This window comes from Poecilia formosa, unplaced genomic scaffold (assembly GCF_000485575.1).
Source record: "Poecilia formosa unplaced genomic scaffold, Poecilia_formosa-5.1.2 Scaffold209, whole genome shotgun sequence".
NCBI lineage: Eukaryota > Metazoa > Chordata > Actinopteri > Cyprinodontiformes > Poeciliidae > Poecilia > Poecilia formosa.
Genome location: NW_006800148.1, coordinates 871,013 through 895,945, shown reverse-complemented (window position 1 = coordinate 895,945; position 24,933 = coordinate 871,013). Strand labels below are relative to the sequence as shown.

The window sequence follows — 24,933 nt, the reverse complement described above, 5'->3', positions numbered from 1 at the left end:
TAAGAGTTTCAAACGTTTAAAATTTGCAAGAGAAAGCTAAAATTTTGCAATCAGAAATTTATTAGAAAAAACTTGGAAATTTTGAAAAGTCAGAATATTTCTAAATGTCAAAATATTTTACTTTTAGCTGAAAAGAATTCTACAAAATTTGAGATTAATCTAAAATTTTTCATTTTCACGCAAATGTTTTACTTAAAACAGAAATTTGAGGTTTTTAAAATTATTTTAGGTTTTGACTTTTCAAGCTCAAAATTCTATGTTTTTTGCAATAACATTTGAGATTTATAAAAAAAAAATTCAAATTTTTTGGGGTGGCGATTTACTCTTTTTTTCTATCTACAATGGTTTTATTTGTGCATGTCATAGAAATCAGACCATGTGAGTTGCAGTATCTTAATATACTGCCTCATGTCAAAAAACAAACACATTAGAGTCCATTTTAAAAATCCTGATTCAACCCTTGATTTCCTTTCATTCTTCCGAAATCAGTTCTGATCAATAATTTTCCAGACTTTTTGAAGGTTTTTCAATGTTTTTCTTGCAGGTTTTAGCTGCTTTTTGCTGTTTCAGTTCAGTCATTGTAGCTAATCACAATTCAATAATACAGTGAACTTATAGCAAAGGTAAATTTAGAAAACCTTGGCTAAGCACTTTGCTGGTGTAAGCGTAGCTTGGCAAAAGGTAGGCCAAGCTAAAACTAACTAATAAAACATAATTGGGCAAAACAAGCTAAGCTAGCAAAGACAGCATAGATAGGCTACACACTAATCTAAATTCAGCCAAAATATAGTGGAGTATGCTTAAATTAGCTCTTATTAGTGAATATTAGTTGGGCTAAAACAAGCTAACCAATGCTACGCTATTTAGACATGGGGCACAGCACAGGAGGGTTGAGCAAAACTAAGCTAACCTAAGCTAAAGCAATATAATTGTGCTTTTATTTATAAACAAGTAAAATAAGAGCGACATAACTAGAATTGATGCTGCTGTTAACTTTTCAGACTTTGCTAAACTTCTTTCACCTATTTCCAGTCTGTTTCAAAGCGTTAACTATGGTTAAAGCTTTTGGAAATCAGCTCGTTTGTGTTTCCATATTAATTAGAAAATTTTGGTTAGATTTAGCAGAAGATGCTCCTGCTAACAAAGAGCCTAAAGATCCGATTTAAAACTGTTTTTATGCTAACTTATCTGTTAAAGACGACACTGGTTCATTCCTTGAGTTTGGACGTTTTTTCTTTTGCCTGAATGTTTCAAACTTTTTTAAAATTCTGGACATTTTAATACTTTAAAAAAAAAAAGTCTGGCAACCTGGAAGGAAAAATCAAAGACCGAATCAGGAGTTTTGTACTGACCGCGATATGAGTTCACATCGTCTCCATTAGCAACAGCGAGAGAGTAGAAGGCAGAGTGTGACGTCATGTGGTGCGTTCGCGGGTAATCGTTCAGCTCAGAAGGCACAGCTCTCAGCTAGACGTGTGTATGTGAGCGAGACTAACAACAACAGAAAGGTGGCAGGTGTGCGTCGCTGATGAAGCGGCTGCGGGCGGCAGACGTCCAGCAGCCGAACAAGGCACGAAAGCAAGTGACGAGACGCAGGAAACACAAACATTATGATGAGATTGAGCTGTTAACATGAGTCCAGCTCAGCAATGAAGCCTCTAAGAAAACCTGGTGCGGAGGAAAAAACACCAGCAGGACGTTGAGTTACAGCAAAACACAACATAACAACAACAACACGGCCGCTTTCATCTGTCCGTGTGAGCTCATCTTAAAGGACCTGCACAACGCAGGAAACACAGAGCAAAAACATATTACAAAGTCTAATCCCTCATCTCAGTCACACAAACAGAAATTTGATGTTTTTGGAAGTGAAAGCAACACTGTTCCTTTTCCTTTCTTTATCTAAAACTTTACAGATTTCCTTTTTTCCCACAGATTTTTGGATCAAAGATATGAGTCAATACAAAAAGCAGTTTTTCAAATGATAATTTCATTTATTAAAGAGAAAAAACATCTATCCAGGCCCAACTTTGATAGATATCAGTAGAATAAAGAAAAAAATGAAAGTAGAATCATTCTGCACTGCAAAAACACAAAATCCTACCAAGTAATTTTGGTCTAGTTTCAAGTGTAAATATTCATCAAAAGTATTGATGAAATAGTGCGAGTTCAACTGGCAGATTATTTCACTTTTAACATGACATTTTCCTCATGTCATAAGTGAAATAATCTTTTTCATCAATATGAAGGAATTACTGACTTAAAACAAGCTGTTATATCTTGCTGAAAAGTTACTAATACGTTGGTATTATTGTCTGATTTCAAGTGTGCTGAGATATTCCACAGCAGCCAAACCAAACATCTAATCCTAACTGAAAACGTTTTATCAAAATTGGCGCGTCTGCATTAAGCAAGCTTATTTATGTAATTTCAATTTACGCAATTACACGTTTAATAGAAACACAGCTAATGAAAGAGAAACCAGACAAAAACGGCATCCGTGAGAAACCTGTAAGGCCCAAACTACTGCTGACCAAACGCAGCACAAAGGCATATCTCACATTTACTAAATAACATATTTTATTACCATAGCAACATGCTTGAAAACCCTTCAATGTTTCTGAATTTAAAACCCAAGGTGCTCCGCAGCAAGGCAAAATCCCGAAGCTGTTGCCACAAACAGTCGGGTTCAGTTTACAACAGATAGTTTTAGAGATCTTTTCGTTAATAAATGAAAACATTATTTCAAAACTGCTTCTTGTATTTACTTTGGTCATATCAGTTGAAACTTGTCTGATTAAAAAACCTAAAGAAGCCTGTATAAAAACAAAACTTTATGTTTATGGTGGAATTTCAAAACGCATTCCTCTTTCAGGATCCTGACATTCCAACACCAACCTACTGATTTTGTTGTTTTCTTCATGATGATGGGTAACAAACACAACGGCCATGGCAGAAGTGGAAAGAAAATCCAGTCTGAGCGTAAATCTAACAGATCAAACAAACGTCGCCATCAGAGGTGAAGGCTAAGGCGCTGGCTGGCTCCGCCTCCTAAAGGGCCGGGCCGGGACTGGGTCGAGTGCTCAGTGAAGGCGACGGGTTTATTTAGGGTCATAATCTGGTCTGTAAGCAACATTTGAGCAAAGATCTTCCAAATGAAACCTTGATGGACCGGATCAGAACGCAGTCAAGATGGCCTCCTCCACCAGGGGCTCCAGGAGCTGAAATCCTGAACGTGTTTCTGTGAACAGAAGAGCCGGGGGGCTTCGTGAGGGAGAGCCGAATCCGATAAAGCCGGTCTCATCGCTGTTTACCAAGCCGCTTTGTGAAGACCTTACAGCTGTGTGGCGGTGCCGAGGATGTTTCACCTCAAAGAGAATTTAAGGCAAATCAAAAACACGATCTTGATTCTAAAGGACAGCTCTTTGTCAGCAAAATACTCCCACACGGCTGGAAAACAAAGTCACACGACGGCCTCTGAGATGCAGAATGGATGTGAAGGATAGTTCGTGTCAGGGTTTAATAATCCTTACTAATCTTTTTCTGATTGATCCTGCTGTTCCACCATGATTTCCTGTTTTCCTCAATAAAGGTGAAAGATTTTTACCTTCCAGACTCATTGGAGTCTCGACTCCCAAAGAGGAAAATGTTTTGCTCGTCGAACCCCGTCGGTAAAATCGTACTCTCTTCCAGTTTGCTTTTATTCCAACTTGGATCCAAACTGACATCCGTTTTTCTGATCAACGTTTTTCTGGTCATTTCCCAGTGAACACCGTGATTTTTCCAGCCTTGGCCAGCTGCTTGATGATCTGCGCTTCGAAGTCCGCATCGTGGACACCCGTCTTCCTGAACTCTCCGGAGTACCGGTTCTGCTCCCAGTAGTGGTGCCAGTTTCCTCGGCTGTCGGCGCCGAAGCCAAACACGTTCACCTGGAAGTGCAAGGTCAGGGTCAGGATGGAAAAATGTTGAACCTGGATGAATGCGATGAGAAGTGAAGAAAAAAAAGAACTGACCTCGTCGCAGACGTGAAGAGCGAAAAACAGGACCAGCATGCCAGTGGAAGGGTATCGGCCGTGATGCCTGGTCCAGCGGTCATGGATGTATTTAAAGAAAGCCGGATTGAAGATCTGAACCTGAAATGTAAACAGTCCTGTTAGAAAATCCTGATCCAGTTCTCATTTCTGACCGTTTTGCTTCCTGTGACTTTAATCGTTTGAAACTTTCTTAAACCGCCGCAATATCTGCATGTTTCCAAAAGTCAAATGAAGACCTTTTTAATTCCACTTTGAATTGAATTTACGACCGAAAAAATTAATACAGAGAATGACTGGGGATCCATTTGGACTTACCCATGATGGACGCAAAAAAAGCTAGCTAGCGAGCGAGCTAACTCAGATATTAGCCGTTAGTCAGTAACACAATGAAACTGTCTGTGAACAACTCAAACGTTTGGCTGACAGAAACGTCCCGCGATAAAAAAAAGGACACATGGGATTAAAAGAGGTGATTAAATCAGGTTGGACTTTCAATACCATTAAAAATGTTTATAAAAATATAGGCTAAAGTGCGCTAAAGCTGAAGGAGGCTAAACAAAGCTAAGCTAACTAAACACAAACAAATTTGAGATAAAGATCTAATGGATAAATGTGACACAATTAGAATAAAAGTTAAAGGATTAAAAATAGGGTTGGGACGATTAATAACATTAACCATGATTAATCAATTACTGAAATAATTGTCAACTAATTTAGCGATTGATTAATCGTTTAACAGGAGCACAGACTCAAAAACGGCCAATTGTTCAAATATTCTGACCAGTAATAAAGCAAAAACTGTACAAAAATACAGACATTTTGAATTTAAGATAATAAAAAATAAACATTTTCTACCCAGAACTCCAAAAGCAGCATAGTTTTAGTTTCACCTGGTTTGAATCCTGTAAAAAATAAAACCTCCTGGCTCTATGAATACTAATGCAAAAATTAGTTCACCCAAGTAATTTTCTATTACTGCATTTTAGGCAATAAAATGTTTATTTCCTTATTTACAAAAGAAGTTAAATTATTTCTTTACATATTTGTGTATTTCTAATAAGCTTATGTGGATAAATGAAAAAAGTTGCAGAATGTGTAATTTTTTTTTACCAGATTAATCATCTAAATAATTGATTGCTAATTTAACTGTTGGTTGCAGGAATAGATAAAAGGTGATTATAAAATATTCTGCTACCTCCTGGTGATGCTGAGTCCCAACAGAAGGAGCTTTAGACTGCTCAGAGCTGCACAGTGCAGGAGTAAATCCTCAAATTCTTTATTTCTAGGTCACTCTCAAAGATGCTGCCAGTCTGACCGGGGCGAAGATGCCTCAGCTCCTCCACGCAAAGAGGAGTTTGTTTATTTATTTTACAGATTAAACTGCGAGCTGGAGATTAGTGACAACAAAGGCAGGGTTTGTAATCCCTCGTCGACAATGGGGAAGGGGGTTTATCGGTGGCGCAGGGTCACTTTGTCGAAATGGCCAGACGAACCTTGTCTTTATCCACACGGAGGAACTGCTTCACTGGAGCGTAAGTGCTGCAGAGAGAGAAACCACACAGAGAGATAAACTTTATTTGATTACTGGATGATTGACGGATCGCTAATCTCTCAGCCTCTTTGCAGCCTCTCGGTGCAAACAGAACGTGTGTCTGTGTTTACTGCACCCTGACGGCTAATGGAGGCCGTATGAACTACATTCCTGTTTGTTTTATTAATCCAGGCTCATGCACATCTGTGATGCTTACAATCGGATCTGGCCGGTGGACAGAGCGCTGGTGATCCAGACCAGGTCCAGCGTTTTGAAGGGAACCAGGACAAAGCTGACGTTGGCCGCCAGGTTTTTGGCGCTCTCTGGGTACATGAAGTGGTGCGTGGTGCGTCTGCCGGCGTCGTCCTCGTAGCCCACAGTGGGGGCCAGATTTATCCTGGGGGAGAGAGAGGAAAAGAGGAGCATCAGGGGAGTTTCTCAAACCACCTTTGGCTTTAAAGGTGACCTTTGATGCTTCCTTGAACAGGTTAGGATGGATCTATTGGTTCCACAAAACATTTTCAATACATTATATGTACAAAATCATTCTTAGGTAATGAGACTTTGGCTGTTTTAGGGCCTCTTGTCACTTTAAATCCAAATAAGCTGCTGCTGGCCACACCCCCTCAACTCAGCCTTTACAATCATACGTGAAAATGGTTGCAAACAGATGTGTAATTATACAACCGTACATCTTTGAAAGGCAGAAGTGGAGCCTCCTACACAACAAATAAGAATGCAGCAAGTAGTTTCTGAACAATGAGTTAACAGCAAAATACTTGTCTTTTCCAGCAGCCACCATGCAGCACATACAGCAGTAAAACCAGCTGACCAAAGGTGCTAGAGCTCTGCTTGGGTTGCTAGGTAACGGCGGAACTCTGCTGGGGTTGCTAGGTAACGCGGAACTCTGCTGGGGTTGCAGGGTTTGCTGCAATACCTGCTGAATTGTGACGTTACATTTGAAACGGTTAATTTTTCATACACCAAAAAACATTAACTTAATGTTTTTGTCTGTTTTTTAAGAGCTTAGGCTGTTTTTAGAGGTAATTCAGACCAAAATTGAAGTAAAACATGAATTTTGCATATTAGATGGACTTAACCAGTTTCTAATGAAAAAAAAAAAACCTGACATGTTTGCAGTCATGTAAACCCTCGAAAGATAAGCAGAACATAAAAACAAATTCTTCATGAGTCCCTACATAGACATATTTTCAGCAGTAAAGCAAGGTCTACACAAAGAATGAAAAATAATAAAAACAAATAAGTAGTATACAAAAACCAGGAAACTATGTGTAAATATGCTGCAGTGTTCAACAGGATGCTTAGTGGAGTTAACGTGCACCTAAGCAAACCTAAGCTAAATTTGTTCTGCAAGATTCTGCTGAGAAAAACAGCAATAAGTCTGAGCTGTCTGATGTGTACAGCTACATCTGGCTGTGTTTTAAAGGTATTTATCATTGAAGACATCTTTCTGCACCTGCTACCACAAAACAATAAAACTGCTTGTCATGCAGAGTGTAAAAATAGAAGAAGAGATGCTTTACTGCCGTGCAAATATGTAATCACAGCTAAAAATCGAGAAGTGCAAAATTAACTAAAGCTCCTGCAGGCATCAGCAGGCTTTCACTCACAGCTGCACACACATTCATACTGGTTACAGGGAATATTAGTCTTATTTTCGATTACATTATGCTTCAGTAGCTGCGTTTCTACTACAAATGTGCGCAAATCTTTGTTTGTATTCAGCTAATGTCTAAAAACCAAAATTTGGGAATTGCGGTGTTTCCATTAAATCAGAAATAAAATTAAACTCGCACTTGAATAAGCTTGATCACGTAATGAGTCACTAAAAATCAAGGCAGCGACGGATGTAAACAGTTTAGGAGTTATATTCATAATTCAGCTATGGCGCTCGCGCTCATCATCTATCAGCCAATCAGAGGAGACGTCGGTGGCCGACAAGCCATTTGGTGAAATTGTAGTCTGCGATTTTACAGAACACATTGGAATTACACACAACTTGTTATGAACTCTGTGATGCTGCGAGAGTTCAGAACAAAAACAAATCATCGTCCTACCACTTCCTGTCGTCTTCTTTTATCGTTTCTGCCAGTAGTAACCATAACAACCTACCACTTCCTGTCGTCTTCTTTTATCGTTTCCGCCAGTAGTAACCATAACAACCGGCTGTTGATCATGTGACTCGTGTGACGCCTAAAGAGTGTTTCGATATGGCTGACAAACTACCTGCTGCAAAAACGTTTTATGGTAAAATGATGTGATGTGTGTTTACATCCAGATTTACTGCGATTTCTGCTCCTTCTGGTGCAGAATAATGACGCATGTCTCACGTCGATGACGTAAACATTGGATAAAATGCGACTCGACCATTCTGACAGCAGACCCCTTGAAAACAATCTGATATCTGATTTAGTCTCACATACATAGAAAAGAGAAAAAAATTAATATTTGGGGCTGAAAAGTCAGACTGATGTGAAAAAAAAAATCAGATTTGGGTTTTTAAATATACATTTGGTAATGCTTTAATAATTCTTGTCTAAGCAGTTTTTTTTTTATAGAACTGATGTCCCAAGACAGAATCTTTTAGATGCATTTTGTTTTATCATGTTCGATACATTTCAACATCCCACAGAAGGAAACATACCCATCTCCTTTTCTGCTAAGGTTTTATGATTTCTTTATGTTAAAATTTAAAACAGATCGAAAATGTGATTCTTTAGGAATGACAATAAATTTGCTGAAATAGACATTTATAAAAATAATGTAGCATCTCTAGGAATCGAACAGGAATATGAAACTTTCAGGGGAAGGAAAGAAACAGTGAACATTTATTAAACGCCACAAACTGTACAGAAACATCCAAACTCCTCCGTAGAGTCCTGACTGAGTTACTGTTAGTTTTAGAGCTCTCACTGTTTTCCAACAGTAGATCCACAGAAACAGGAATATTTTCCCCAGCATGACATCTGTCTGCCTCTGAGTCGCTCCGCTCTGTCTGCTGACATGAGACGGCGTTCACAAAGCCCTGGATGTGAGTCACTGTCTGCAGGAAGAATATTTTTGTCTGAGCAGGGGGAGTTAAAGTTAGGAATATAAAACTTGCACCGAGCGCACTCGGAGATATAGTAGGAACAAAAGAGATGATTGTGCAGAGAGTGAACTGAGGCGTGTGGTTGGTGGAGTGCTGTGGCCGAGCTGAAGCTCAGAAAACAAATGAACAACAAATCCCAACCAGCGAAAAGAAGAGATGAAAGCTGCCCACGCAGCTCCAGAGAGAATCCAGCTGTAATTGATCCTAATAACACAAAATACCAGCTGCTTGTGCTGTTATTTAACCCCGGAGCAAATTAAAATGGCATCTTCATATCTTCCTCTGTCTAACTGAGTGCTTTCAGACCCAGCTGATGTAAACAACCGTTGTGTTTGACCTCACTCTCTGTGAGACAAGCTTCTTGAGGAGATTCAGAAGGTTAACCAAACACTAATTTGCATGTTTAGACTCGTGTTCCTACTGTTTGATGCTCCAGTTGGCAACTGGCACCAATAGAAGAAGTACAACACATACGACTGTATGTGTTGTACAATGGCTGCTGGAAAAGATAAGAGCTTTGTTGACTTACCATCCAGAAACCACATACTGCATTCTTGTTGGTTGAGCAGGAGGCTCTACTAATGTTTTTCAAAGATGTTCAGTTGAATAATTGTGCATCTGTTTGCAGTCATTTTCATGTGTGAATGTAGACGTTGATTTGGGGGCGTGGCCAGCAGAGGCTAATTTGGATTTAAAGTGACAGTGGCCCTAAAGCGGCTCATTCTGAAAGGAGCCCAAAGTAGGCAAAACTAAAGCAGAATAAAATCTCATTATCTAAGAATCATTTTGTGCATAAAAAATAATGAACATGTTTTATTAAAGACCTATCCCTTCCTGTTAGAGGAAGCATTATAGGTCACCTTTAATCATTTCTACAGCTGTTGGAGCGGAAGTTTTCTTTAAACGGACTGATCCCGCATTTTTAGCCTGTTATTAGTTCAAACAGCAGGAAACACCATGAATTAGAGTCTGATTTTCCAGAACAATCAGTGCAACAGAAAGCCTTCTGTGCCTCAGTTTGCACATCTGAATGAATGCTTTCAGGACATAACGCTCTTTGTGGCAACCACGCAGGTCAGGTGACCACTGCCAGCCAATCAGAGAGCTGAGAGCAGCACAGTGTCAAACAGTGAGACTGAACTGAACATCAGATACATCAGCTGCCTGCAGCTCAGCTGAGTCTGATAGCAACTAGCTATGTTTACTTAAGTAACTTTTGAAAAAAAAAATACTTTGAGTATTTTTACTGTACTTTTTACTTTTACTTGAGTAATTTTATTATAAAGTATCTCTACTTTTACTTAAAATTTCAGGATTCGCTACCCACTGAATGAAAAACAAACATGTTTTAACCAAATATTCACCAGACCGACACAGACCTGAAGGCAGAGTTTCAGAAACAGCAGGATTTTTAAAGAGACAGAGACTCAATCTCAAGGTGTTGCATTACAAAGACAAATATAGCATTTTTTTAGAAACTGAAGTTAATGTAGTTACTTGATTGTGTTATAAAATGGCATTTTGTGCCTGGAAAATACATAAAAATACATAATACTACCCTTTAAAGTTTTATGCATTTTATATTGAAAGAAATTGATTTGGAAAAACTTTTCTTTTGTGTGATTTTGTTGCTTTGTAATTATGTTATTTCTTATTTTAGTCTTTAAAATATCCAAATTTCCACATAAATGTATAATTTGGTCTGTTTGAATATTTAATGATTGATGTTTTTGAACAGTTATTCAGTACTTGAGTCGTCTTTTTACCAAATGCCTATTTACTTTTACTCGAGACAAAAAAAATACATTGAAGTCGTGCTGCTCTCACTGTAGTACGAGTTTTAGGTACTCCACCCACTTAGTAACCACATATTTCCCTGAAAACACGTTGGATATTAATGACTCCTGTCTGTTTTCCTCTCCATCTTCCTTCCTTTAGCTTCTGATCTAACGCGCCTCACCTCATGATGTAGTCGTGCCCGTCGATGGCCGCCCCATATCCGGTGCCGCGGAGGTTTCCGGAGTTTCCCACCACGGCACAGCGCAGGCAGCGCCCCGGATCCCACGAGCCGTATGGCGACCGTCCGGGAATCACCTGAGGCAGACGGTCATGATCACATCCATCCTCAAAACATTCACAGGAAGTTAGCAACAAGGCTGGCAGGACACACATCTAATGTCCAACACGTCCTCTCCACATCATGGCGCTTCCTAATATTACTGACATTAAGGAACAAAATAAAGATAAAATACCTGGAAGAGTCTCAGCAGCACCTGCTGGATGTTGTGGGGTTTAAACTGCGGCTGCAACATCTGCAGAAACATCCAAAGGCCTTGGTTAGAGTAAATATATGGAGCTAAATTAGGGACAAAGTGCTTAGTTAAAAAAAATGCTGAATCTAGACTTCTATGGAAACCAAGGCTCTTTAATGAAAGGGTATCTATGAGCTTTATTTTGAAAATTCTACATTTTACAAAGCTGTAAATACTGAACTCTGCAAAGTTTCTCACTTAATCCTTAATTTAATTGTCCCTGCAATGCAAAAACATAAAATCTTACCAAATAATTTTGATCCAGTTTCCAGAGTAAATATTTTATTAAAATCACACATGAATAAGTTTGTTCCTGTGATAAGTCATTAACTACTTTCAGCTGCTTTTAGAAACTCAAAAATTTCAAAGTTTTTTAAAGAAATTTCTGAGATTTATTTCAATGCTTGAGTTTTTTTCTTGCAAGTTGTCGACTTATGAAGCTCAGAAATTTCCTTGTTTTTAGGAAATTGCTGAGATTATTCTCAAAGTTTCCACATTTGCAGAAAGCTTTGTCCTCTTTTTTTGTTTCATCTACAATGTCCTAATAAATCATCAAATAGAAAAAACTAATTCCGGTTAAAACTGGTTCGACAATCTGCTGGATCATGGGGTTGTTAAGTTTTTCACTGTTTGTGTTTTAATTAAATGACTCGACGTGTTTTGTGTTGGTTCCACATGAAACCCTGGAGAGGAGCTGATTTTTTTCTCATCTCATTGAGGCACCTTAAGAACCTCAGGATGTAGAGGATGCACTTTCTTTGCACCTCCTCGTCTCCATGACGGTCGCTTCCTTTTCTCCCACACAGAAATCTTCATTTCATTTCACACTCTTTTGTCACCACTTCCTTTGCACCCACCATTGGCCTCGATTCTCCCAACACGGATCTCTTTCACTAAGGTTTGCATCCTCTCCGTCGGTCTCCCAGCACTCGGGTCTAATTCCTTTTCCTTAATTTCCCTCGCTTCCTCTTTGTTCCTCCTCCTCCTCCTGCTCTTCGTCGTCTCTCTGGGATGTAAACGCGCCATGCAGCTCATCAGTGACTGGTAATCTTTATTCTGCTCCCTGTTGCTTTGTTTCCCTTATCTTCCTGATTCAGTGAAAAATGTTTCAGACTTTTGGATGGCTGGAAAGCAACAGTGCAACCTATTATTTTTAGTTTTCTTTCACCGTTTCTGCATTTTAGCAAAGACTTTTGGAATAAATGAGTCAATTTAACCAAACAGTAATGAGCAGTTTGGTTAAATTGAATCATTCAGACCTGCTGATTGTTTGTTGTTGTTTAGGGCTTCTGGATAAACTCTTGGATGAAGACAAATTGAAGTGATGAAGGGAGAAAATTTCAGCCTTAGGATTTATAGTTTGTTTATTTCAGATGAACAATTGGGAAAAAATGGAATAATTAAAGCTGCAGTATGTAACTTTTATAAAATAAATAATTTTTTCTTTTACATATTTCCTGAAACTGTCACTAAGTCCTGACAGTATGCTGTGAAACAGATAAGCTCAGAAGAAAAAAAACATAGAGGTCCTTCCAGTGAAACAACCAATCAGAGCCAGGAGGCGGAGCTTAGTGCTGCCAATCATCCCTCTGCTTCGCTACGGTTTCTTCCTGACAGCAGAGCCTGATGTAGTTAGCATGGCCACTGATGACGGGGGATAAACGGCTCAGTACTTGAGTAAACTTTTTACCAAATACTTTCTTACTCTTACTTGAGTAATTTCTTGGACGGCTACTTTTTACTTTTACTTGAATAAAAACATGCTGAAGTATTGCTACTCTTACTTCGGTACATGTTTTGAGTCCTCTGCCCACCTCTGGTCACGACATGTTGACAGTTTTAACAAACATGTAAAAATCATATATTTTTATAGGAGTTACGTAATGCAGCTGTAACTGGAAGGCGTTTAAATCTTCAAACGTTTGTCCTCCTCCTCTGCTTTCTGTCGGGCTGCAGCAGAAGCGCAGAGCAGCAGCCAGTTAATTTTTCATTTTAGGTCTCTAACCAGTTCTCCCTCCCAGTCATCCATTAACTCCAGTTAAGTCAAAATGGATTTATTGTTCGAAGCGGTGGCGATCTGCTGTGGGTCGGGTCACTGCTGAACAGAAAAGGGCCCATAAATCCTCACCCAAAAATCTGAAGTACAAGTAGATAATTTGGGAAATGGGGTTTGATTTACAGCAGGTTACAAATAGAGATAAAAGAAAAATAATTGGATTTAAGTTTGAACAGTGGCATTTGGAGAACTGCACCTGCAAAAACAAAATCTTACCAAGCAATTTTAGTTTCTACTTCCAATGTCTTTGTATACTTGAAATAAGACAAAATTAACTCAGAAGTGACTTTTTAGCTACATATCTGAGCTTCTGTTAGGTCAATAATTCCTTAATATTGATGAAAAATGACTCATTTTCACTGGCAGATTATTTCACTTATAACAGGACATTTTTCCCAAGTTATAAGTGAAATAATCTGCCAGTGGAACGAGTCATTTTTCATCAGCATTAACCTAAAATAAGCTTCTATTCCTTCATGAAAAGTTACTTTTAAGTTAGTATTGTTTATAAGATGTTTGCACTAAAACTAGACACAATTAGTGAGATTTTGTGTTTACAATGTAAAAATTCAAAAATGGTTTTTGTTACAGCTTTTCCTCTGCATCTATTCATCCTAAAGTTTTTTTTTATCATGTTAAATGGTTATGGAGGACCAAACCTGACATAATTACAAAAAGAAAAAAATATATATATTTCCGCTTTCCTTACTCATTTGTTTTCGAGAAATGTATGTACTTTGTTTTTTCTTTTCCTTGTTTTCCCTTTTCCTCATTCATGCAATTTTGCAAAGAAATTTACATATTTTCTTTTGCATTTTCCTTAAACATGCTTGTTTAAAAGAACAATGCATGTATAAGGAAAACGCAAAAGAAAATTTCTTGACATGCATGTATAAGAAAAAAAGGGGGCCAGGGGGGGAATTCTGCCTTTATTTGTAATTATGCCAGGTTTGGTCCTCCATACACGGTTGGGATGTGCTTCTTGTCTGTTCCCATCGTTCCTCCGTGTTGCTTTTTTCTCCCTCCATCCACTGGCAGGAACACAAATGGAGCATGTCGTCCTCGTCGGACGGTTGCTTGGCTCGGCAGCGAGTGAAGATGAGCAGGTGATTATGATGTACTCGTCCCTTTAAGCTGGAGTCCTGATGAAGTTTCATCCCTCATGGAGGCGGCCGCGCCGCCACGGGCCAAACGCACGAACACGAAGCGCTCAGAGGAGCTTTAAGGTGTCAGAGACGGTATTTATGCTGCAGCGGCTGATTCTAGAGTTAAGAAGTAAATTCTCACCACAAGGTTTCTGAGTTATACAGCTTTGGAAAAAATGAAAAGCCCACTGCACTGAACCTCACTGAAAACCTCCTGGTTATTCCACCAAACACTGATTTCTGAACTCGTCCTGAGTTAAAACATTAGTGGTGTTGTTTCTAAATGAATATAAGCTTGTTTTCTTTCTTTGAGTTAACAGTAAACGTACCAGCTACTAAAATAAAAAAGTAAAATAATTTATATCCAACCCAACAAGCTTTTACTGAAAAATTTTTTCTTCTTTTTTTTTTCTTTTTTTACTCAGAATAAGCTTTTTTTTCTTTTGCTAAATAAACAGTAACATATTATTGCTATGTAGGTCAAATATTTGTTAGTGGGACAAAATATTTAGCCAGCAAACTAAATATTTTATTTATTCACCTATTAGTGTATATAGGTCAAACATTACAGACTAACAAAAATATGTTTGTAGATGTTTAGTTTGATCTGCAAACTAAACAACCAGAGAATTAATAACAGCAACAAAAATGAAATTAACAAACAACAAAAACAACATAAAAAATTATTTATTGATAAGTTTGGTGGGCTGCACAGTTGATAGAGCTGTTGCCTTGCAGCAAGAAGGTTCTGGGTTCGATTCCCGGCCCCGGTCTTTCTGCATGGAGTTTGCATGTTCTCCCTGTGCATGGTGGGTTTTCTCCAGGTACTCCGGTTTCCTCCCGCAATCCAAAAACATGACTGTCAGGTTAATTGGCCTCTCCAAATTTTTGCATTTTACAGATGCATTTAAAAGTAAGTAAACCCCTAATGTAAAAACAAACAATCACATAAAATGTTATTGATTTCTGATTGATCCTGCAGGAAGAAAGTCCGGTTTGAGCCGCCTGAGAACTTTCTGCCTGCCGTTTGCATGTTTTCCCAGTGCAAACGTCGGGTCTCTCTGACTCCCTCCACAGTCTGAACCACACAGTGTGACTTTTAAAAGTTAGTAATTTGTTTGTTCAGTGTGTTTATGCTACATTAAAAACCGCAGCAGAGAGCGACTGGTGAGAGCGTGACGGGGATGGAGGAAAAGCCGAGACTTGATCTGCTGAGCTCCACATAAAGAATCTGAAAGCTGTTCAGAGTTCAGAGTTCGGGAGTCCACCACCTCGCTGTATTCCAAAGGCTCGCAGGTTTTCCATGTTCTATGTTGCATGTTTAGTCTGTAATAGTTTTATGTGGGATTATGTGTGGTGCTCAGCCGGTGGCAAACAAACAAACAAAGAGAAAGCTGTTAATCGGTGAGCTTTAGAGAAGCTGCTAAGAAGATTTTGTTATCTTTAGACAGACTCAGGCATGCCATTTCCTGCGCCTGCAGTGTCTGTGCTGGATGGTGGACAAAGTTAACGCACTTTAACTCATATCACATCCCTCACTCTGGCATTTAGTACCGTTTTAACATTTTCTTTTATCAACTGTTCTTAATGTGAGATGTTTGTTTTTTATGTGCTTGTACAGAAACAAAAATGGCTCATCTAAGATGTTCATGCAAACTTTGTGCCATTAGGGCCAAAATGTTTTAATTAAAGTTTTTTTTAATGTTTATTCAATGTTACATGACTCTGTGTTTTGTTTGTAATGATGTAAAGCACTTTGAACCGCTTTGCTGCTGAAATGTGCTATACAAATAAAATTTGATTGATTGATTGATTGATTGATTGATTGATTGATTACCTGCTAAAACTAAACTAAATATTTAGTTTCTGAACTAAATATTTAGCTCCAAGTAAATATTCAGCTTGCAAAGTATTTTGTTAGCTTGGTAACTAAATATTAACATTGGTAGCTAAATATTTAGTCAAAGTCAAATATTTAGTTTGCTAACTAAATATAATACTAGTTTGTTAGCTAAATATTTAACTTGATAACTAAATCTTTAACTGTAAAGCTAATTATTTAATTGAAGTTGAATATTTAGTTTGCTAACTAAATATTTTGTCCTGCTAACAAATATTTAGGTCAAAGGTAAATATTTTGCTTGATAACTAAACATCTTTGCTTGCTAACTAAATACTTAGCTTATATGTTGCTAAATATTTAGCTTGATAACTAAATATTAAGTTTGGAATTCTAACATTTATAAATTAATGAATAACATTAATGAACCCCATTTTTTTCTCCTATGACAATCTAAATAACTCAAATTATTGTTGTTAATTTTTTATTTTGTAGCTTTACAAATGTAAACCCATATTAATAAAACCATCAGACTCAAAGACAAAGAAACACTGTAACAACGTCCGTGTTATAGTTTTAAATTAAACTGAAGCCGCTCCAAACCCAGAAATGCTTTTAATTCTGTTCAGCTCTCCTAACAGAGCTGAAATCTCCATTTTTCTTTGTTTGGAAAAGTGTTTTGTGGTTTTTGTAGGCGTCCACTGAACAGCGTTTACAAAATTCACAAAACATTGTTTCTATAACTGAGTAAAAACCTCAGCCCTGTTTGCAGCTCCATCACTCAGCCGTTCTTCCCAGCAGACACCCAGAGCTCCCGTCTCTCCCTGACCTCCAGATACAAGCAAACCACCGACTAAACGGTGACTCAGCGTTTTATGAGACTCCGGTTCTTGCATCAGTTAGCAGATTCTCCTTTACATCAGCTGAATTAATACACCCTGTAAAATCTAATCGGTCTTATCATCAAAAGTCTGAGAACGACTGGCAGATTATTTATTTTATAACAAAACATTTTTCCATGTTACAAGGAAAATAAATCTGCCAGTGCAAGTCGTACTTTTTAATAATTATTGTCGTAAAACAAGCTCTTATTTCTTGCTGAAAAGTTACTTGTAAGTTAGTCTAGTTTTATTTCAATTGTACCAGGATATTTACACTAGAAACCAGAACAAAAATACTTGGTAAAATGTTGTTTTTTAAATTTCTGGACTTGTTCAAGAAAAAAAAAACTAAACTTTGATGGATTTTCAAACACAATTTTACCAAGTATTTTTGTCTAGGGTATATCATACTTGAAATAAGACTAAACTAACTTTTCAGATATAGTCAATTGTTTTAAGTCAATAATGTTTTAATACTAATGAAAAAGTTATTGTTCCACTGGCAGATTATTTAACTTACGACATGGGAAAAATGCATTATAAGTGAAAAAATCTGCCAGTGAAATTGGACCAAAGTTACTTGGTAAGATGCTGTGTTTTTGCGGTGTAAATTTTCAGATTTAAGTTTTAAATGGAGTAATAAATGTGGTTACTTACCACCCACCAGTAGTAGACGTCCGGCGGCAGCTGGATGTTGTCCCTGGTCCAGACCGGAGAAATATCCGGGTCGTAGTTTTCGTCAAACCAGTCCGAGACTCCGGGGTCTCCGACGCAGCTGTTGCAGGCACATGTTTTCTGCTGAGGCGTTTCGGGGGGCGACAGCCGGTGCGCGCCCACGTAGCTGGGCACCAGCTTCACCCGCCTGGACTCCTCCCATCCGGGCGGCTCCAGGTAGCCGAAGCTGACGCCGCCGCGCAGCGACACGGACAGGAACAGCGAGGTGAGGAAGACGAGCGCCAGCGATCCCAGGAGGAGCCACAGTCTGCGGGAGCATCTCACTTTGCCTGGTTTGTCCCCACCGCCGCCGGCCGCTGCCGCCGCCCCTCCGCTCATCCAGGGGCGGAGCTCTGAGAGTCTGGGGGCCCCCCGTGGAGAGCCCCAGCTCCATGACCCCCAGCCGAAGCCTCTGTCACGGTGAAGCGTGGAGGACGGGATGCGGCCCCCCCACGGCCATGCCCCCACCCCTGGGCCTGCCACTGTAACCTGTCCGACAACCAGCTGTGGTTCTTTGGCAAGCCCCTCCTCCTGCCGCACTCCAAACTATTTTTTTTATTTTTTGTTGTTAAATCAGAAAGCAGATAATGTACCGCCTAAGGGAAGCTAGCGCAACTAAACATACATAGAAGCCGTTTCTCGGGGACTACTGATGGATAAGATATTATATTCTCAAGTTCTTGGTTGTGCCGCCCCTTTCTGATGCCGCCTTGGGCAAGCGCCCATATCAAAATCCGCCACTGCCGACAGGCACGCGCTCACAGATGCTCCGTCTCCGCTGAATCTCAGGCAGCTGCAACCCGACTGCCTCCAAAGTCCGTCCAGACGCGGCTTTATCCTTCATCCACTCGTTTATTTCCGGTTTAAACTCGCTCGGGTTTCAGTCTTCATCCCGCGGTGTGCTGCGGTGCGGGATTACCGGCAGCGTGCGGCTGCAGGGAGAGCCGGCGGACGGATGCAGAGAGTCTGTCCGGGCCGCATGCTGCGCTCCGCTGCGCTTCGTCTCTGCACTGGAGCAAAGGAGAGCTGCTGGATCAGAGGAGAGAGGGAGGAGCAGCGGAGGGGAGGAGGGCCTTCCTCACGGATAACAAAACCAGCCTCCTCTTCTTCAACTGCTTTCTTGTTTTTTTACTCCTTACTTTGAAAAACTGATTAACAGAGTCAAGTCAAATGCAGTTTTATTAGCTACATGACAATTCACAATTCAGTTGTGATACATTTACTTAACTTTTTGGAAAAAACTACTTTTACTACGCTTTATTTTTTGTTTTTTTTTTAGTAACTTTATTATGAATTATCACCACGCTTACTTGAGTGAAATATCTGGATACTTTACCCACCGAAAGTAACTTCACCGAATGAAAAAGAAGCTCGTTTAAACCAAAAAATGAGTTTTTTTTATTAGACGAAAAAATAAAAAACACAAAATACACGACTGCAGTTTTTGTTAAAGATTTATAAGGTTCAAAATATTATGTTATTTATACTAATTATTTTCCCTTTTAGCTCTAAAATAGCAGAATATTTTTGATCCGTTTGATTATGTAAATCAGTTATTTGGTAACATTTTACCATTTTTTACTCTTCAGTTATTTTTTTGACTGCTACTTTTTACTTTTACTTGAGTAAAATATCTGGACTCTGACTGGATGAAGAGCAAGTTTGTTTTAATAAAAAATTTACCAGATACAGACCTGCAGTTTATAAGTTTTATATTAAACATAAAATGTTTCTTCCACCTGATTTTGTAATTATTTATATGAATTATTGATATTTTGATTTTTACAATACCAAAATTTCCACTTGGTCTGTTTGATGATGATCTTCTTTACATTAAATTATTTTTATGGGTTTCTCAGTACCTAAGCAGACTTTTTACCAGATACTTTATTTACTTTTACTTGCGTAATGTCTTGGGCGGATACTTTGTACGTTTTACTCTTATTTGGGTACAATTTTTGGGTTCTCTACACGCCTCGACACTGATATTTTTGAGTATTTTTTTTAGCTTAAATCTCCTCACATAAGATCCAAAGTAGTTCAGATTCTCTTCATCTTTGTCCCCATGGGGGGAAAAACTGGAAAGCACAGCGGTAGCAGTAGATCATGCTCACTGCAGCGGCGCCTCACAACGACGCTTCCGACGTTTTGGTCAGGAACGAAGCAGCGAGTGAGCGAACAAATCGGTCGGATCCAAATCTCATCTTCCCTGCGGCTGGATTTGAGAGGATGATGCGAGGCGGGGTGGGGGCAGCATCTGTCCTTCAGCGGGACTCCGTGCGTCTGGTTTTATGTGTGCTAAGCTGCATTTGATGCACTAATTTAATTGTTTTCTCCAGCTGTGCCTGGTGTTCACTGAGCAGCGGTGATGTTAGAAATCTGAGTGTCCACTTTGCCTAACTCGCCTGTACAGACGCAGGTCTACCAGTAACCAGTCGCGGTTGAATCTCCAGATCCCTTTGCCTCAAGGCTTCCAGTAAAGTCAGGAGATCGATTATCAGACATCCATGTGGGTGTTTGTGAATCTTTCCAGGAATGCTGAAAGTCGGCTTTTCCAGAAAACCTGTAGAGACAAAGAAAAAGCAGAATAAAAAAGCAGTTCTCCTTACTAAAGCATCATAAAAACGAGCTCAGCAGATAAAAGTGATGGGCAACTTTAGCTCTGTTTAGTCCCCTTAAAGCTGTAATATGTAACTTTTTCACACCGCCTGAAACCTACAGCTCTGTTCAGTTAAAGTGAAATCTGGTGCAGTTTGAATGTGAACACTGAGCAGACCGGAAACCGCTCCAAAAACAGGAAGCAGATACAGTGCTGATCATTCTGGGTAAAAATAACCAAAACAAACGCGACAGTCTAGTGGTAGAGGGAGAAATCCTACAACCGCTAAAATCTGACACTACTCCACGTTTACATTTGCTGAAGAAGGAAGTTGCGTTCTGTGTCTTTTTCAGAGGTTTTGTGTCTTTCCTTCAGTGGTTCTTGGTACAGCGCCTCCACAGGCGTGGAGGGGAACAGCGTTTTTAAAGAGTTTGGATCGTTTGGCTCAGTGCAGCGTGAAAGCAAACCGCTCCAGCTGAAAATGTAACAAATGTTTCAATTTAGGTTCCCAATCGAATCCAGTCTACTGGACTAACAGGTGTGAAAACAAACTTAATTCGTCCTAAAAGAACATAAAATCAGGATGACATGTTCTAGTGATTAGCTTTGTAATAGATGATTAGTAGATGTGTAACAAGATCCATTTTTGGGAAAATAGACCAATTTTGATCAATCTGCACCAGATTATTCTGCATGAAATACAGATTTTCTGAAGCCCATTTTGTTATCTGTGATATCATTGTGTAGAAAAACGTGTTAAAACCCTGAACCAACTATCAGGACTTTTTTTTTATTATTAATAAATGACTTTACATTTATCCGAGGATTCAGTCAGAATCTCAAAAATAAGTTGAACAAAAGCGAAAAGAAGAACCCTTAAATAAACACAGATGTGCTTTTCAATCCTATTTCTACATCTTGTTTGGGAAGCAAAGTCTACGGATCTAAGATGGAGCCTTGAGGAACTCCATGATGAAGAGGAGATAGTGATATTCAGGGCTGATTCTGAGTGACAGAATTTTTTAAACCAAATTTCATGCTGCTGTGTTTAATCTCGTTTTGTTAACCTACTTAGATCCCATCTCAGTCCAACACAGCTCACATGTTTCCAGTTTGTTTTTTTTACTTTGTGCTCGCGTTTCCCCATCAGATTTTCACCGGTTCTCCTTTCTTTCTGTGCTGCTCTGCTCGTCTTTCAGAGAAGGATCTGTGTGTCTCAGTTTGATGTCTGCTGAATGCATCTAAAAAACGTCACAGTGCTGAACTGGGAATGTTGATTGACAGCGTACAGACTGAAAACGCCCCTGTGGAATACCAAACAGGAACGCCAAACTTCCAAACACATTCCTGTCACTTTTAGGCTCTTCTGGCTGTTTTTCTGGAAATTCATCTGTTATTTTTTTCCAAGCGCTCGGTGGCGCGCTGCAGAAATGTGTCACAAAGGAGGCTGCTAACAAAGTTTTGTCATGTTGACATAAACTCTGGAAAACATTTTCTTGTGCTGCTGCTTGATGAGAAAACAAGTTTAACTCCATCAATATTACAAGCTGAGAGAAAATAATAATAAAAAAAGAGCGATCAGCTGGGAGAGTTTTGCAAAGCTCTTAAATCTTGTGGTAAATTCTTGCTGTAAACGGATAAACAACATAATTCCTCACTGGACCAAATCTTGGAAAAGCCTTTTTTTAATCAGAAATAATGGAGTTTAAAGACAGAAAAACTGAAACTGTCAACTCAGCAAACACTTTCCACACAATCCGAGTGGTTTATCAAATAAAATCTTTATGGTCCCTGCTCAAATGCTTGTTAACGGGAACAAAATGAATATATACGTCTTTCTCTCTCTCACTTGAAGAGAGGAAGAGGATTTAAGTTCGGTTGAATGTCATCATCTGAGTGAGAGATTCCCTTCACAGATGTGCAGAAAACAAATCTACTGCGAATGTGTGAAGCTATAAAATCCAAAGTTCACATGTGGAGGTCAAGCTGTGGGCATGAAAATACTTTAAATCAATTAATTTCTGAATATTTCAGAATCTAGAGAGAGAAAAAATCCATCAAAAGAGTTAATCAAACTTGAACTGATTGTATAAAAACTGTAAACTGAATCAAAATGGCAGTTCAGCTGAAGTGCAACTTTCTGTGACCTGTCTAAACTTTTAAATGTGCTTCTGTTGGGAAATTTGTTTCAAAATAAGAGCTGTTCTTTTATCCTACTGGATTCTGTGAGACAGATTCCTAAAAAACTGTCTTTCTGATGATATGAAACAAATCCAGCAACTAAAAGTTACGAGGCTTTATTTGTGATTAATCGGATTGATCGTGATGAATCAATTATTGAAATAATTGATAACTAATTTGGTAATAGATTAATCGTTTAAGTATACAGACTCTAAAATTTTTACATTTAACATAAAAAACCTTCTTTGTCTGTAATATGTTTCACCCAGAACTTCTCAAATTGCAGTTTTAGATTCACCTGGTTAAAATTTTGCAAAAAGAAAGAAAAAAACTCTATTGAGAATCTTTTGTTTTCCAATTATTAATCAGGTAATAAAAAAAAATAAAAAGATTGGCCAGATTTATGGATACATTTCTTGATTGATTTTACGTAGATTTTTGCATTCTAGATGCAAGTGCCTTAAAATATATTGAAAAACTTAAGGTTAAAATAATCAAACTACTAAACTGGAAAAATGTATTTAAGATCTGTAATTTTCACCCTCTTGTATGCATTTAAAAGGAACTCAACAGCTTTTCCATTATTCCATATACAATGGCTTAAATGGATTAACAGACGAGATAATCTGCAGACTAATCACACCATGGAGGAGAATTCCATTAAATAATGTAATTAATGGTGAATATTCAGCATCAACAGCAATAAAAATTAAACATACAAATGTTGAAACGTCAGACCCATCAGTCCAAGAACTTTTATTTTCCATCGTCCTATTTTTGTTGCATCGCCATGGCAGCCAGCAAAGCGAAGCTGGGTTGTTACAGCAACACGAACCGCAGAGTCTCCAACCTTGACCCAACTAATCAATGCTGGAAAAAAAGGAAAAGAGAAAGAGGACAGACTGCCTCCAGTCCAGACAGTTTCCGTCTCATTTTTATGCTTCCAGAACAAACCCAGAGGACATTCTGCAGGTTTGAGTTACTGGATCTTTTTCTGAAGCAGCGAACCAAACACCTCACAGGAAAGCATGTGATAATCTGCAGAGCTGGCGCAGCTTTTTCAACATATTAAGGTTTAAAACATGACCTGTTTTTCCAACCCTGACTCTCCGTTTTCCAGTCGGTTTAAAGATTCTGTGTAAATGCTTTTTTAGCATTTCTCCCATTAATCATTTAGGCCAATTAATGCGAGCCTGCAGCTCTGCTCTGCCACTTTAGGTCTAATGCAAAATGCAGAGGATCCTTTATTGGACACATTACTCAGTTTAGAGAATAAAACGTTTTACAAACACAAACAGAAAAAAAATGCCTTCCAACACCTTTCTGTTTAAACTAGGCTCCAGGTTTTTGCACCGGTTAAACTGCTGCAGCATCACAAAATGCTGCAGCAGTTTACCCATATTTATTATTTATCTGGGTAAAAAGTGCTAAATAAACACATAAACTTACTTTGAAGTCCTATTTTTAGTGCTGTGTCTACTACTATAAGTGCTTGGTTATAAAAGGACAAATACTTTGTGCTGTACTTAACATTTTCTATTGTAAAAAAATTTTTTTTTACCCTGATTAAAAATAAAAAGTTTGCATTTGCATCATTCTTGAACTGCAGTTGGGGGCCACACAAAATCACTCCAGGGGCCGTTTGTGGCCCCCGGACCACACTTTGGACCCCCTGGCTTGACCTGATCAGTGTTTACAGACTGAAACAGGACAACTGGCTCCAGGTTTTTCACTCCAGCTTTTTGTCTCTGCAGACGGTTTTATAGAACCGAGTCTGTGTGACTTCCTGTCCAGATTTAATTACCATCTTTGATTTTTTAATTTTTTTGCCTGTTGCTGCCGGTAAGCAGCACACGTTTCCAATCTGTCATTAACCTGCCGAGATGTCTTCCATTTTCTGCTTCTGGGATGAGTGAGATCCTGAAGCAGCGGCCAGCAGCTGCTCATCAGTTTCCCAATAACCTGTCGCCATCTGCTCCTCCACCCACCGCCTCGGTGCTCTCACCTCTTCCAGCTGTGATGCTTTGTGATGCTAAAGATAAACCTGAGCAGAGCATTTTCTTCTGCTGCTCCCAGTTTCAGCTCATACTTCCTTCCTTTCACCAGACCCACATGCTGCAGAGACTGACCGGTTAATCAGAGGAGATGTGGAGCAGCTGCGGCAGTGAGAGCAGTGGATCTGAGGGAGAGTAATAAACTGAACTCAACATGTTCTAAAGACTAAAAGGTAGCAGGCCTGGAACCGACGGAGGATAAGATAAGATAATCAGAGGAAAAAACACAAGAAAGATTTAACAGAAAGGAATGAAGTGATATGGCAACACCCTAACAGCAATAATAACAGCAGAGTATGGCAAGACATTTCAAACCGAATAAACAAGGAAATGATCAGAAACACAAAAACCAAAGAATTATATCATCCATCCGTCCGTCCGTCAAACTGACTTTCATGTTTTTTGTTCAGTCATTTTCTTAGAAGTTAATCATTTTTGTTCAACATCTTTTTTTAATTGATTGAGACTGAGCAA

At 38.9% G+C, this 24,933-nt stretch overlaps 1 protein-coding gene and 1 long non-coding RNA gene across 2 annotated transcripts in view; both read right to left on the bottom strand.

The window, feature by feature from the left end:
* Positions 1 to 1,928: 1,928 nt before the first annotated feature.
* st3gal2 (ST3 beta-galactoside alpha-2,3-sialyltransferase 2) lies at positions 1,929 to 18,060 on the bottom strand. Its single transcript, XM_016679383.1, has 7 exons — positions 17,569 to 18,060; positions 10,930 to 10,989; positions 10,638 to 10,771; positions 5,783 to 5,962; positions 5,528 to 5,573; positions 4,014 to 4,133; positions 1,929 to 3,929 (listed from the first exon to the last, which is right to left on the bottom strand). Exons 1-7 carry the CDS (start codon positions 17,962 to 17,964, stop codon positions 3,756 to 3,758), a joined length of 1,110 nt encoding a protein of 369 aa, XP_016534869.1. The 5' UTR covers positions 17,965 to 18,060; the 3' UTR covers positions 1,929 to 3,755.
* A 1,563-nt stretch (positions 18,061 to 19,623) lies between these two features.
* Positions 19,624 to 24,933, bottom strand: part of LOC103148664 (uncharacterized) — a 24,844-nt gene continuing 19,534 nt past the window's right edge. The window contains exon 2 of the long non-coding RNA XR_477378.2: positions 19,624 to 20,188. This is a non-coding gene — a long non-coding RNA (uncharacterized LOC103148664). The remainder of the gene's footprint in view (positions 20,189 to 24,933) is intronic.

Excerpts from the sequence above, each read along its gene's own strand:
- st3gal2 (XM_016679383.1), bottom strand. The coding sequence starts at position 17,964 with ATGAGCGGAGGGGCGGCGGCAGCGGCCGGCGGCGGTGGGGACAAACCA. Across the intron at positions 10,990-17,568 it reads ACGTCTACTACTGGTGGGTG|ATGTTGCAGCCGCAGTTTAA; the intron begins GTAAGTAACCAC and ends ATGTTTCTGCAG. Across the intron at positions 5,574-5,782 it reads TCCACCGGCCAGATCCGATT|CACTTACGCTCCAGTGAAGC; the intron begins GTAAGCATCACA and ends CTCTCTCTGCAG.